We start from the raw sequence: 16138 nt of genomic DNA, 5'->3' as shown, positions 1-16138 counted from the left end.
TTATCACTTAATAAAATGTACATGAGAGCAATTCTGTTTTAGTACAAAGCAAAAAGTGAATGTGATTGGCTACGATGCTCTGCTTTACCGCTGCAGTTCGCCGTGTACGCGCAAGTATACAACATCGGAAACAGAGGCAATAAGATTTTCTTTCTTTCTTTATTTTTTTTTTTTCGTGGGTGTTCCGTATCTCGCTGTGAATTTAATTCCTAATAAATAGTTTTCAGGTTTGCCTATGGTCAAATTATAAAAAAAAATAGAAAAAAAAAATCCTCAAATCAGGTTGAATCCAGTAAGCTGCTACGTTGGGCTGGGCCTAAACTGCACTAGATTTGTTCAATCAATTCGAAATAATAAAGGTCTAAGTGAATTTATTAGGCAATAACAACTTTTAATCATATCGTATACTCCAAAGCTCCACCAAATCTATATGCTTAAAACATGCCGAAGGCCTAATTAACGTTGTTCGGCCTAAATTTTGGGATACTTTTCACTACTATAAAAATAGTGAAGTTGAACAGATGGTTGAAAGTTCAAAACAAAATTTGAATGAGTCGCTCCTCAGTGATATCTGCTGAGGAGAGTGACACCAATACTAAATTAAACTGAGTAAGAATTGCTACTTCAAGATTAGCGACAGAAGCAAGTATATATGGGTGGTGGTGAACGTGTAGCCCTTAGAATGCGCTCGCTAAAGAGCCCTCCATCCGAGTTCTGTCGAGAGCTCCTAAAAGCCAAATATTACTCAAATAACAATTCTGCCTAAAAGCCAATTAAGTATTATTCAAATAACAATTCTGCATAAGCGTCATCTTGATTAAATAAGTGCTAAGTTTTCAACACTCATGAGTATTGTGAAAATAAACTAGTAATTTTTTTTTTTTCTGTGGAAACCAACAGTTAAAAACACTCCTTCCCTCAATACTCTCTCTCTTTCTCTCTCTTATTAAAGATGATAATGGTCCTTGAGATAAGTGTCATGCATATTTCAGAATGTGGTGTGGTGTGTATTAATGTGATTCACTACTATCCCGTGATGGTATAAGGTGCATGGCATTCATTTTGTCAACTGAAAGGGATGCACCTGCTTGGGGCCCAGGGATGTACCGATCATTGATGTACTCACCCTGTAAACCAACATCTATGGGTTACATCTCATTACAAGAGGTGATCCAGTTGTCTAAGATTATGATTAATACTTTTGACTTTTCCTTAATTAATTAACCCCTTTGAATAATTTAAGACACGTATGCAAGTGAACGGTCTAATATATCCTTGCAATGCTTTGACTACCGCAATTTTCGTTAATATTGTAATATGTTTAAACTCGTTAGCTCTTACTTCTCTCCTTTCTTAGTAGGTGTCGAACGTGAGATTTTATTAAAAGCAATGAGATTATTATAAATTTTCAGAAACGTCTCAACGACACTTTTCGATCAATCACAAAGAAAAGTCACTACATATATTTTTATTTACAATTTAACAGGAACACACTGGCTGATGTTGCTTCATCCACAACTTAATTAGATTGGAGGAAGGGTTCACATGGCTCATGTGAGCATTTATGAATCCTTAATTACTACCTTTCTAAGGGATAAATATACCAAAAGGTCAGAGCATTTCTGAGTACATCCTTACTAATAAAATGTAGACTCGTTCTATGTCCATGTGCCCCAACCACCCCCATACCGACCTTGAGTTCATATACAAACAATTAATGCTCCTCTAAAAATACATCTCACCATTCAAATTATCAAAAATTCCACACTCAAAGAAACTACAAATATTTTATCAAAAGGATAAAATTTTATGTCTGAGAGAATAAGCTGTTTAAAATTGTTCATTTCTTATCAAACAAATCTGCTTAGATCTAATATGCTGCAACTACAGTTCTAATTCATTTCCGTTCATCCTTATTTGTACACAATTAATAATAAATTATCGATCTAACTATATATATATATATATATATATATAATTTATTTTGTTGTTTGAATTAACGTATTAGTATTTAAATCTTGCGATTGCAGATGAAGGGCGATTTGGTTAATTGGGATAACATTGGTTTAAGCAAAAGACGTGCATTGTGCCTCCATGCATGCTGATTATTATTTAAGGTAAACTTTAATTAAATACCACTCTAGTGGTTTTAGACTTTCTTATTTTAATACTTTGTGATTTAAAGTGTATTAATTTACTATTCCGTAATTTTATTTTATTTTTTTCGTCAGCTCCTCCATTAATATTTCGTTAAATTATATAAAAAAATTTTAGATACCTTATATATATTTATCGAATATTCACTTTAATATTTTTTAATTTTAATTTTGTCACTAATTTAATAAAAAAAATTTTAAAAAAATTATAGAATACTAAATTAATATACTTTAAATTATAACATACTAAATTAAAAAAAGTGGGAAATTGGTATTTGAAGTTTATCCTATTATTTATTGTAAACATAGGAGGTGTGTACGTAGGGAAAATTTAGAATGCAACAAGTATATTGGTGACGTGGCGTAATAAATTAATTAAATATCTCTTTTTAGGAGTATATATTCCATCATAATTGTAAAAATATATTTTTATTATATTTTTATTTAAAAAATATTAATATAATTGATTTGTTATTGATGACGTGGTACAAATATGACAGTTAGAATTCTCCGTGTACGTAGAGAGATGTTTTTGTTGGGCTGAGCCCGATTATGCGCTCCCTGCTTTGTCCCTATCGACTTTTGTGTTACCGTGGGGCCCACTCCACAACCAGTCGATTTTCAGCCACGTGGCTAATAGATGACCGCCTGAGCCGGTAATCCTTCCGATAGAGGAAGGTAAGTGCAACATCCATCAATCAAAGAGTTTAGATAATTTTTTTAATTCTTTAATATTAAAAAATTATTAATACTAGCGAGTCACATACAATTAACGCTTCTGTTTTGTATGTACCAAAAAAAAATATTATTCATAAAAGAATAGACAATATAAAATATGTCTAATATTATTAGTCAAAATAAAAGTTAGATAGGATAGAATTTTAATTATAAAAATAAATGAATCATATTCGTATTATTCTTTCTTACTATGTGATATAATCTGTATATACAAAAACAAATAATTTATTAATATTTTTTTCTTTTACAAATTCTCAATATTATTTTATTTGAAAAAAAATGAATATTTGTGACGTAAAAATATCTTTTTGAAAATCAAATGCATTAATTGGAGCTTTTATATTCTTATTTTAAACTTTTGGTTAATCTGTGACTTGCTCTTAACTTTTCTTCAAATTTGTGTTTCGTACACTTGGGAGATACACTTGCTGCTATGCATAGCCGATTGGATGCTCTTATCTTAAACAATCTCGTGGCTCATATAGCTCGACATGAAGAGATGCATTATTAATAAATTGAGTGGTTGAGTACGATTTATTACTAAATGTCCACTACTGTTGACTAATAAGAGGCTGTGCACATCTCTAGAGCAAGTGGCAAAAAATTTGGTTGTCGGTATCCGAGGTTCCAAGTTCAAATTCTAGTTGATTCACATTTCCAACTATGTTTATTTCTAAATGAAATAAACAAATCGGATAGTATGCTACCTATCTCTCAAAAAAAAAAATGTTGGCCGGGTATCTATTGTACCACCTGTGTCAGGTTCGTTAGTAAAGGGAAGCTTTAATCAACTAGGTAATTATATATATATATATATTATATTTTATTTAAGACCAAGCCCAGCCCAAGCCCCAGCTTAGCCCATATTAGTTTTAGGTATAGGCTTAAGTATAGGCAGCCCAAAAGTAAAAACTATAAGTATAGGCTTAAGTATAAGTATAGATAGCCTATATAAGAAAATTAAGCCTAAGCCCAAGCGTATTTTAAAGCCTATAGGTATGGGTAACTGTAGGGATTCATGCTCGTATTAACTAGAAAAATATCAACGTCGAATTTTTTTTATACTTAGCAAATAAAACAAAAATATAGAGTTAATCTTTCCCAAGACTCATTGAATAATTTGAGTTTTTTCAGGTTGCACCCGTCAAAAAAAAANGATGTTATATTTGAATTTGTATTTTGAAAATTTAGATTTAATAAAATATATTTTGAAATATTGAAAAAAGAAATAATTGTTTCTGGTTCAAATTTTCGGGTTCGAATTTTAGATTTTTGGCTGGGTTCGGATTTGGATATGAATTTTTAATATCCGTCGGATTCGGATTCAGGTTCGGGTCTCTGGTTTGGAGTCGGGTTCGGATTCGAGTTTTTAAAAATCCGCCCCGAATCTAACCCGTCAAGATCTCTACTCAGTACCACTAGGTAGTAGATCTTTTGTCAGCACAAATAGATGAGATATCATCAGATCAGTGATTAGGCGAAATATATTCTTAGAATATGTGATTATATATTCGATTTAAGTGTTACTTTATTTATATGGGATAATTACGTTATTTGGCGACACTTTCTTTTATTTAATTTTATTTTTAGTTCCCTTTCCCAAAGAAGCCCGAATATCAGGGCAATTTTTGTCCTTGTGTAAAACGAAAACTCCTCCACTTGTCATATGGAGACCGACACGTGTCCGTCTCCTGCCGGTACCTCAAGACGAAATTTGGATTTTGCCGCGCTCCGGTTCGAACTGGAACCCCGAGCCTCCCTATCCGAGCCTCAGGCTCGGAATGTTCCGTACCAACATTGCCCTTTTTAAATCCATAAATTAAATTAATAAATGCTTAAAATAAATAAATCGAAACGCTCCCTCTCTCAGTCTCTCTCTCCTCCTCTGTCTCCATACTCTGCTCTCACCCTCCGCTCATTAATTCGCAGCGGCATCTTCTTCTTCTTCTTCTTCTTCTTCGCTTTTGCTCGGAAGGTTCCCTCCCCCAAACCCTAGCCATGTCGATCTGAGAGATCGTGGAAATCCCAATACTCGCTAGTATATTTTTCTCTTCGGTTCGTTTTGAGGCGAAGCTTGTGGAGATCGGCGGAGGAGACGGCGCGGTTGCTGCTCCAAATGGTGGCGTGTACGCGAAAGGAACCGGCTGCGGAAGCGAGGATTGCGGGGTCAAAGGTGCGGTGTTTTCCAGGGTTTTGCTGATGGGCCTTCTCTTCTTTCCGAGAAATCGGACGCGGATGTTGTGGAGGAAGAAGCAGCTCCGGATTTGACTGCGTAGGTGTAGAGGCGAGCGGAGAGGTCGATTTTGATCTGAAGAGAAGTGAGGTGATTTTTTGAAAAAGAAAAGCTGGTTTAGATCGTACTTTGGAGACGCGATCTTAGGAGTTTGAGGCGTATGGAGAACGAGGAGGAAGCGAGAAGCATCGCGTGATCTCGAGCTCTTTCGCGTGTTGTGAACAAATCCGAGCTTGTCAGGGTAACGAGCTCGTCGCTTTCTTTTAATTGTTCTTTTCCCCCTGAACTTGTAATTTTCTTAGGGCGATTTATTTTTTTCCGTTTGTATTTTTTTTTTTTTAGTGAAATGGTAGTACGCTATGTTCACACGCTACTTGTAGTTTCCAGAAAAAATAACAAGATTTTAGTATTTATTTATATTTATTTTTTCATTATTATCTGTGACAGTGAAAGCAACGATTTAGCTTCCCCTGCCGACCAAATTAAATGCTGCAGAGCCTTCAAGGCTCTATTTTTGATTGAACACTAGTCGCTAGGGTTTCAAACCAGAAGCATAGATTAGTTCAAAATTTGTTAAAAAAAGAAAAAAAAAATTCCAATGTCCAAGCTACTCTCTTGTGAAACATTTTGAGTGGTCCCTGTTTGATTTTGTAGGACTCTTCTGAAAATTTTGTGGAGAAGGTCGTTTTGCTTGTTCTTTGTTCATGGGAGTAGGATATTAGAAGGGTTTTGCCCTCTTGGGGGGTTGCTAAGATGTCGGCGGCGGCGAAGGCTCAAGATTTGGACCCTCTTTTGAAGGATCTCACAGAGAAGAAACTGAGCTTTAAGAGAAGCGTTGTTTCGTTAGCAGCCGAGCTTAAGGATGTACGGAACAGGTTGGCTTCGCAGGAGGAGTCTTTTGCTCGAGAGGCTCGAACTAGGGAGGTTAGTCCCAGGAAAATAGCATGAAAGGGTTAATTTTTCTTTTATTTTTTGTTAGTTTTTTGGGTAAAAAATGGAGTTTTGTGGGTTTATGTAACAGGTGGCGGAGTCAAAGGCGAAGAGCATGGAAGAAGAAGTGGAGCGGTTGCAGATATGTTTACAGTCCAAGGATGAGCAACTGAGGCTTTCCTCATGCAGTACTGAGCAGGTGAATTACTGCTGTTTTATTCTGTTTTGATATTCCTTCCTATTGTATGATGTAGTTCTTTGAAGCCATTTTTGGTAGAATGATCCCTAGTTAGTTAATTCGCGAATTATTGAAAATCCGAATTAAACGGTCCGTTTACGAATTTTTTCCAAAAAAAGAGAATTATTCACGAATTTTTTCCAAAAAAAGAGAATTATTCACGAATTTTTGGGCCAACCGAATTATTAGCGAATTATTCCCAAATTATTGAAAATATGAATAAAAAACTTATAATTTTTATTTTTAACTATAGATTATCTTATATTTTATATTTACCGAATCTATTCTTTAAGCCGAATTTTTCAACGAATTTAAAAATTAGATAATGAATTTTATGCGTATTATATCCGTACCGAATTTTTGCCGAATCCGAATTAACTAATCAATTATCTAGGGAATTGTTTGTGTTTGTCAATGAAAGGTAATATGGAATCCGTATTTGTCCACTGATGAATCAAGGTTTGCTTAACTATTAAATGAAACTATAACAGCACATGCTTGATATATGTGACGTTAGTTCAACTATGTCTGTGTGCATGGATAGATACTTTTTCTGTTGGAATATCTTATTGAAAAGGGTTATAGATTCTCCTACTGATCTTGAAAATAGTTAAAGCTTTTGTTGGTACATCTATAACTGTTTGTGCCACATGCTTGGTTAATGGTTCAAGGTTTGGGTTTATTAATTGAAGCGAAGCATGATAGTGAAGACAACATTTTCTCGACTGCTGCTTTAATTGGTCAGACCGTAGGTATTTCCCTTTCTGAACTTTTGGATCCATTTAAATGGAAATTGAGCACTGTAACGAGTACTAATTGCTCTAACCTTTCTATTTATGCATGAAACATGCTACTTGATGCGATATTCAAACACTCCTAATTTTCCTAACATGTTATTTGCGCTTTCATACACTGAAACTGTAATGGATCAAAATGGTGGAAAGATGGTATACCTGTGGATGAAGTTTGGGTAGTCCTACCCAGTGGTAAATGCATGCACTTTGTTTAATCTGATGTGTTCAGACAACATTGAATCCCAAAACCCCATAATCCAAGGGCGTGGCAGATAGATTGGAACCCATTCAACTGTCAAAAGCTTCACTCATTAGGTTTGGTTCTAATAGTTTGTATCAACCTACACCCTTTCATTCATTTTCCATTCCCATCTTTTGTTGGAACACAAGTCTGCAGGCAGATCTTGTATGGTTAGAGTTTCATAGTAAATGTCTTAGACTTTTTTCAAACTGTTCCTTTTCTTTAACATTCTTTTTCGTTGCTCTCTCTCTCTCTCTCTCTCTCTCTCAACATTCATAAGCAATTTATTTGGCATATAACANAGATCTTGTATGGTTAGAGTTTCATAGTAAATGTCTTAGACGTTTTTCAAACTGTCCCTTTTCTTTAACATTCTTTTTCGTTGCTCTCTCTCTCTCTCTCTCTCTCTCTCTCAACATTCATAAGCAATTTATTTGGCATATAACATATTTGTAATATTATTCACATGACTATGAATTTTTTCCTTCCCACCCTCAGCTTGCCTGATTAATGCTTGATAATATATTAAGCTTCTTGCCGTAAGTTTTGTAATTATTGTTTTTATCTTCGGCAGTATCTTAAGGAATTGGATGATTTAAGATCACAACTATCAATTACTCGAGAAACTGCCGAGGCCAGCGCTGCATCAGCTCAGTCAGCTCAATCCCAATGCTTGTCCTTACTTAAAGAACTGAATGAAAAGAATGCATCACTAAAAGAGCATGAGAACCGAGTAAACAAGCTAGAGGAGCAGTTAGATCTTCTTCAGAAGAATCTAGAAGCAAGAGAACTCTCACAAAGGCAACTGAAAGATGAGGTGGTAAGAATCGAGCGTGAGATTATGCATGCAGTTGCAAAAGCAGGAGACAACAAAGACTGCGAGCTTAGGAGGATTTTGGCTGAAGTTTCACCAAAGAATTTTGAGAATATTAGTAAGCATTTGAATGCCAAGGATGAGGAGATTGCACGGTTGAGAGACGAGATCAGGATATTATCTGCACACTTTAAACATAAAACTAAGGAATTAGAATCGCAAGTAAGTCATATATCTTGATCATCTTTCAAATTTGAAATGCTGCATTTCTTGTTCATAATGTAATTATATTTTACTATAGCTGGAAAAGCATCGGCGGGCTGATCAAGAGCTGAAGAAGAGGGTACTCAAGCTTGAATTTTGTCTTCAAGAATCACGATCTCAGATGCGAAAACTTCAGAGGGTATGTCACTAATTCAAATCACTAGATCATTAGTTTGCTCGGGATGGCCATTTATTGGATCTTTTCAGAGTATGGGCTTTTCTTTCTCCTTTGGTTCTGTAGCTTTCGTTCCTATCGAATTTATCTTCTGTACTCATGCATGGTCATTTTCCGGCTGAGAAAATTATACTTGTTCCAGAATTTACAAAAGTCGCACTCCTCTTTACATCTTTCTATGTCTACATCGCGCTTGTTGCACTGATTTTATTTTTGTTTTAGTGCATCTGTCCTATAAACATGGTAATGATACTCCACTAAATTCTTTAAAATACTATGTACTTACCCTCTTATCCTATGTTGTCCTAACATTTCCTTCTATATATGTAGATGGGAGAGAGAAGAGACAAAGCCCTGAAAGAACTAAGAGATCAATTGGCTGTGAAGCAACAGAATGGACTTGGCTCGGGTGACAAGCAGAACTTTTGGGAAAGCTCAGGCTTTAAATTCATCGTATCTATGTCTATGTTGGCATTAGTTATCATTGCAAAACGGTGAAGGGGAGATCCGCCTTTCCTGCCGTTTCAATGTGTAAAGGAACTTTAGATATCATCAGAATTAAGTAGGGAAGCACCTCTTTTTATTCTGGAGATACAGTAATGTAGAACCCTGTGTTGGAGATAGATGAACTTTTTAGCATTTTACTTTTGATGTAAAAGTGAAAAACTCTAGTTGGCAGAGCGGTAATCTCAATTTTTGGAGTCGATTTGAGCTTTTACAAGTCACCCAGTTTTTTATTTTTATTCGCTCTCTGTTGTTGCAAATATTTTTCCCACCCGTTTTGAATTTTTGTTTGTTTCGTGTTGTTCTGGTTCGTATAACTATTTAAACGAATGTATTTGTGATGAAGCATAAATAGGCAACTAATGAGTCAAAAATAGCCAGGTAGAATCTAATGCTTCACTTGGTCAACTTGGATTAGGTATTAAGAACCTCAACTTTTTTAGTTTTTTTTTTATGTTTTTGATTGGCATCTCTTTTGCGTTTATGGAATAGAGTAATCAAATTTAGAAAATTTATTGATAATTTTATCAAATATAATAATCTTAATTTTTATCTAAAAAATAAGATTAAAAAAAAGAGAAGTTTAAGAAATGTAAAAAGAAAAGTAAAGATGAGGGATTCCAAAATGGCGTATTGTTAAGGTGTCTCCGTACATTCTACTATAGAATATGGTATTTCTACTAAAATTTCCTTTTTTGGTGAAGTCACATAAAGGGGTGTTTCGAAACATGCCATATATAGTAAAATCGCCTTAAGACACCAAAATCATTAAAATCATCAAAACCAGAAACGAACCTCCACACTTCACAGCCTCCCTCTGGTTATGAGATTAGTGCGGGACCCGGTCTGCCACGTCAGCTGCGGACCAGTCATCCCATTTGCGTCGACCACAATCTCAAATCCAAACCATTTCAACTCGTTTTTTTTTAAATGCCCGAATATAATAATCTGATAGACCACCAGTACTTTCTGGCTCATTATTCCCTGACCACTTGAGCTTTGCTACATATTATATATTTATATAATATAATTTTCAATTTCACAGTCGAAAAATGAGACAAGGTAGAATTAAAACGTTCGAGGACAACCAAATGATCAAACGAAACTTAACCAAAGATATTGCTATTAGCTCCCAATTCTGAGCACCTATTCAGCGCTTCAAATTCGAAGCATTTGGACTTCTCATCAACCAAAGTATCACGAAGAGACTTGAGAAATGCATGTCCACTGTTCGCAAGGACAGATCCTCCCATACATCCAAAAATAAATCTGAATAAAGTAGGTTCTGAAATCACTGATACGAGAAGAGCTTCGAAATATACATATAAATAATCTACAACCAGCAATCAACAAACGAGCTTAAAAGATAGCATTTTGCTAAATCATACAGAACAAAAAAGAGAAGATGGGCGGGTTTCAAGGGTTCACGATCCAGGGGCTTCACCGGGATGCCCGGACCGTGTATTCAGCAGCGGTTGAAGAGCTTTGACTACAATGCTCATGTTCGGTCGGAAATCGGCTTCGTATTGCACACATAATGCAGCGACAGCGGCCATCTGTTTTAACAATATATAAAATAATAAGGCAAGATGTTGGGTCTAAAATCATGACTACCGAGCAAACGACTAAAAGTGGATAGCTGAAAAAAGTAATAATAACATGCACTTTGGGTAGTTTTTGATAGCTCAAGACCATTAAAAATTATCAAACTTAAACAAGAACCAAGCAATTGTTTCAGCTAACAAATCATCGATTGGATTAGATAAGACAATTTCATTTGCACATATTAATTGGATTCAAAATCTGGATGGATTGAACTAGAAAGATCACACATGAGGTGAAGCTGGCTTTGAACAACAAAAACGATTGAGATTAGCGAATATAATAGACTGTTGTCGTTAAAATAATTCATCTATTTATGGTAAATGCAAGATCCTTGCGAAGAAACTCTCGCACATACCTTTGCAACTGCTTTGGGAGGATATTCGCCTCCTAGCCTTGGGTCCACACATTGTCTAACCTTGTCTTCACTAAGTCTTGGTGTTGCCTGCATGAGTTAACATGTACTTTACTACTCAACCATGCCATCCACATATATATAGTCTTTTCCCCAAAAAGGTGGAGCATTAAAGAAGAGGCAAAGCTTTTAAATATCAAAACAACGAGGAAAATAGAAAGAGAAGGGAATATTTACCCATGTCACAAGGCTTTGTTGCCCTCTTGGTAGAGTATGATCCACAGGTTTTCTTCCAGTCAAGAGCTCCAAAAGAACAACACCAAAACTGTACACATCACTCTTAGAACTAAGTTGTCCAGTCATCGCATATCTGTCAACAGATTCAGAAAAATAGTAACTAGAAGTATGGAATTTTTTCCTTTAAAGTAATGTAAGTAAATCTGAAATTACTTGCTAAAAGGTTAAGTTGCACTAGGTCCCCAACCTTTTCAGTAGGTTCCGGACTGGTACATGACATTTTACTTGTATTAGGTTCGCAACCTTCTATAGCCTAGTAACCTTACCTACATAATCGCCACATGAGGAGTTCAAATGTCGCTAACTTTGCGGTAAGATGATGATCACATAACTATTTGTCCGCTTTGATAGAGGAATTTAAAGAATAAGATCAGAACAATTTGCAGAGGTTGGGGATCCAATTATAACAAATAAAATATTGAGGACCAAACTGAAGCTATGCCAAAAGGTTGAGAACCCCTTTGTGCAATAATCTTCTCTAAAATTACTCTCATTATAAAGCATAGGACCAACTACAGACAACAAATTAAAACTTTGTAGACATGAAGTATTTTCTGAACTCACTCAGGTGCATGATATCCAAATGTCCCAAGAACTCGAGTAGAATGAAGCCGAGCTGCCATGTCTGGAGCTTGATTTGATAAGTCAAAGTCAGCAATTTTTGCCACATCGTCGTCGAAGAGTAGAACATTGCTTGATTTAATGTCACGATGAATAATGTGAGGCTGTGCTTTCTCGTGTAAGTATTCGAGCCCTTTTGCTGCTCCCACAGCAATCTTCACGCGTTGTGTCCATGACAAAACTGGACCAGGTTGTGCTCCTTTGACTCCCTTCCGCCCTAATAGAAAGAACACGAACAATGTCATTACTTGCACTTACAAAAAGGAAAATAGGTTAAAAAAACTCTAATTAGAATTCTAATGTTACTATTTGGTTGTCTCCAGCTTTTTCCACAACTCAAAAAATTCCTCATCTTGTTTTCAGTATTTCCCCTCTACTGGTGCAGCAAGTAGTTAGCTGTCTATTTGAGATGCATAGCATAAAACAAAATTATTTACTTTGTCTTCCAATGACTCCCTTCAGCCCAACAGCTTGTTCATCAATATATATATATATATATATATATATAGAACTAGGCTGGAATACTATTAATAGCACCAATGACTTGGTGCTATTAAGTTTTCTGCCCTTCGATTAAAAGATGTGTGGTTAGGATGATGTGGGCCCCCTAGGGTTGAGTAGGTGGTTAGTTGAATAGTATAATCGAACGGATGAAAATAATAAAAGAGGTAAATCTAACGGCAGAAAACTTGATAGCACCAAATGCTTCGTGCTATCGATAGTATCCCAGCCGTACTCTCTCTCTCTCTCTCTCTCTCTCTCTCTCTCTATATATATATATATATATCAGTGAAGTAAGGGAACCTTAGATGATTAAGGAGTATGTCGATGTCATAAGTAGTACCAAAATACCAACTTCCAGAGTCTCACAATGTAATGCATTAGGTTGATGTTGCTAAAACTTTATGAATCTCTTAATATGTCCTTGAGACATAGATGTGCAAAAGCTATGCATCATATTGTAAGGGTATCTGCAAAGGTACCATGCTAGTAGAATTACTTGAACAACATAAACTGACATAAACTAAATAGGATATCTCAACCTTCCAAACTGTTATATTTCCCACTCTGTTTTACTTCAGGGGGTAAAGTCCGAGAACAGAAAAATGGATAATGTGTGTACAATAATAAAATGAATAATCCAATATATCATCCACATTCTGCCACCGAATTAAAAGACAGCCACAGATTATGACTCTACACTATGGTAAAAGAACAAGATTATCACTCTAAAAAGTGCAATTTACAAAATTCATGCTACAAATATTTAGAACAGCCAAAAAAGCTTAAAAAAAAAAAACCATGGTGGTTCCGTACCATGAAGGATATCATGGAGAGACCCCATAGTAGCAAACTCATATGCAAGGACACGTAGGTTCCCTTCAATGCAATAACCAATCAACTCCACAACATTTTCATGTCTCAGTCTTGACACCATAGACACCTGTAAATCCTTAACATAAGGAAGAGGGAGAAAAAAAGAAGAAAATATGCATGCAAATTGAGATAATCAGAAATGATTAGCAAACCTGCGCTAAAAATTCCTGGTCTGGCTGCTTGCTTGAATCTAATTTCTTTATGGCTGCACTTCTACCGCTCTTGAGCACACCAAAATAAACCCTACCAAATGAACCTTCACCAATTAACGCTTCATCTCCAAACCCTTTTGTAACTTCCCTTATTTCCTCTACGGGAATGGCTGGGACTGCAATAGGTTGAGGTTTTACAGGTTGAGCACCCTTTGGGGTTGGGTCTGTACTACGATAAGCTCCATCATTCCCTAGGAAGCAATGCTCATTCATTAGAATATAAAGCCACAGATACGAAGAACCCCTCAATATAGACCATTTGAAGAAAGACCGCCTTTTTTTTTTTTTAATTGACACCTTATCAACTTCTGCTTGTTTTGATTTAGGTTGTTTCCATCAATTGAATTCAGGATTCCATTATAATTAAGGGTTCGTTCAGCCATCAGCTGTAAACTGTTAGAGAAACCCATAATTGCATCAGCTCAAGAGTGGGGTACAAAAAGCAGTCAAATTTACAAATATGTCGTTGAAGTTCACGAAATCCCCATTCAGCAGAAGAAAATAACTTAAACCACAATGAGCAAAAGTTCGGAGGAGTCATTTATGGAAGAAAAGAATACTTCAAAGGACACTTTCAAAAGGACCTAAAATTAAGAGGGTATTTATACACGCTTTCCTTTACATAATATATTCTATCGAAGGTGCATTACTTGCTGCATAATTTCCGACATAAGCACCTCCACTGTCAGGTACTCGTTGAGCATCATCGTTCCCACAGCATCCGAAGCACGACATATTCTTTTAAAGCAGTACCTGAGATATAGCTGTCTAATAAATGGAAGTGAAGAGCGAGATGGAACATAATGAGACACAGAGCTTACTCTCTCCATAAGGTTCAGGGTTAGAAACTAACTCTCAGTTGTCATTCTACAAAGCCATGCTTTCTTATCTATGCTGTTTTCTAAAGTTTCCCTTTACTTTCGCAAACACAAAGAAAAATGGTTGAGAGAACTAAGCAAGATCTGACATCCAACAAAATCGACAACACAAAATGTTATTGACACTTTTTACTTTCTTTTCCTTTTTTCTTTATTGTTCCCCTTACTTCTACTCTTAGAATTTGGAGGTGCCGCCCACTCTATCTCATACAATAGAAGAATTTCATCTTACCCCTTCAAATCAGAGACAAATATCTCACATTTTTAGATCAAAATGCCAAGTTCAAACTGCATAAAATTCCTCCATATGCTGGTTCAGCAGGCCAAGAATTTTTAGACTATTTCTAACTATGATAAGATGTAAGATGAGTAAGAGAAAATGTGTGAAAAGATCTCGACTTGCCTAGTATATTAAGCGCCAATGTTAACTAACGACAGCAATTAACAAGCATCGATGTGTTTACCGGAAGATCCTACAAGCTTTTACTTGCAACAATAAACTTATAACAAGCAGATGCTCTGAAAAGAAATAAAACTTTACTTAACAGATAATGAATGAGAATTCTTTTTTTATTGTTACAATTACTCTCTAACTGATAGAAAGATGTACATCGAGAAATCCATAGCCTACTAAACATCAAAACAAAAAATTAAAATAAAATATAAAACCCTAACTCAAAAATAAAAGGGGAAACCAAGCAACACTCTCAGTTACCAAATTATAGGTCGATTGCCTCTTCAGTTACGCAACAAAAAGTAAAGGTTAATTACTTTAACTCGTAATTTCGCATCTGTGTGTTCTAAGGCTAAGTAGAACACCAACGAAAACCCTACAAACGCTCCATCTTTTTACTCCAGTCCAACAATTCCTATCAATAGATGCGCAATCAACTCATCAATAACGAAGATCATAAACCAAATCCACGCCGAATCTACCTCTCCGCGGTACAAAATCCTTTTTCAAATCATCATCAAAATCCTATTCCTCACAATCGACCAACAACAAAATTCGGATCCAAATACTCCCAAACCACTCAAAACTAATCCAAATCCTTAGATCAACTTCGCTCAAAGATCGGAGGAGAAAATTGTGAAGTACGAACAGATCAAACAAAATAAGATCGTAATTCATACAACAAAGAAACAGAAAAAAAAAAAGGGGGGGGAAGAGAATTTAGGGCAAGATCAAACCTCCGCGATCGATCGAAGCAGGGGTAGAGAGAGAGAGATGCTTGGCTGGTTTGTTCGTACCCTTTAGTCTTGGGTCGGTAGTGTCGCCACTCGCGGTGTGGTTACCGCTACAGTTTTACGAGCATGAATAAAGGGAAACTTCAACCACCCCGCGGTTTCGCGCTTTCTCATTTTAGTACCCTTTGGTTTAAAGTGGATCAAGTTAATACCCAGTGATTTCCCACTCTAGTACTATGTGGTTTCAAATGTATCAAGTCAGTACCATGTAGTTTCAATTTTTACTTTTTATTATCTATTTCGGGATATATAATTTAACGAAATATTAAATCACATGGTATTAAAGTGGGAAAGTGTAAAACCACTGAGTACTAACTTGATACATTTAAAACTATATGATACTAAAATAAAAAAGTGCGAATCACATGCTACTAACTTAATATATTTTAAATTATATGATATTAAAGTAAAAAAGTGCGAAATTATTTGGAGATATTTGATGTTTGCCCCGTGAATAATGA

The 16138-nt window shown here is 35.7% G+C and overlaps 2 protein-coding genes across 3 annotated transcripts; one reads left to right on the top strand and one right to left on the bottom strand.

The window, feature by feature from the left end:
• Window positions 4758–9319, top strand: LOC109709386 (polyamine-modulated factor 1-binding protein 1-like). Its single transcript, XM_020231595.1, has 6 exons — window positions 4758–5368; window positions 5782–6051; window positions 6149–6256; window positions 7905–8366; window positions 8446–8547; window positions 8914–9319. The coding sequence occupies exons 2-6, from the start codon at window positions 5881–5883 to the stop codon at window positions 9079–9081; spliced, it is 1011 nt and encodes a 336-aa protein (XP_020087184.1). The 5' UTR covers window positions 4758–5368; window positions 5782–5880; the 3' UTR covers window positions 9082–9319.
• Window positions 10207–15719, bottom strand: LOC109709167 (probable receptor-like protein kinase At2g47060). Of its 2 annotated transcripts, XM_020231254.1 has the most exons (8): window positions 15621–15719; window positions 14202–14304; window positions 13492–13742; window positions 13280–13406; window positions 11906–12179; window positions 11282–11414; window positions 11048–11134; window positions 10207–10643 (listed from the first exon to the last, which is right to left on the bottom strand). In XM_020231254.1, exons 2-8 carry the CDS (start codon window positions 14284–14286, stop codon window positions 10512–10514), a joined length of 1089 nt encoding a protein of 362 aa, XP_020086843.1. In that variant the 5' UTR covers window positions 14287–14304; window positions 15621–15719; the 3' UTR covers window positions 10207–10511. The 2 variants fall into 2 exon arrangements, with proteins under 2 accessions (XP_020086843.1, XP_020086844.1); XM_020231255.1 differs by lacking the exon at window positions 14202–14304 and having other exon boundaries at window positions 15621–15636.

Source organism: Ananas comosus, linkage group 4 (assembly GCF_001540865.1).
Source record: "Ananas comosus cultivar F153 linkage group 4, ASM154086v1, whole genome shotgun sequence".
NCBI lineage: Eukaryota > Viridiplantae > Streptophyta > Magnoliopsida > Poales > Bromeliaceae > Ananas > Ananas comosus.
This window is presented reverse-complemented; position numbering and strand designations above follow the sequence as displayed.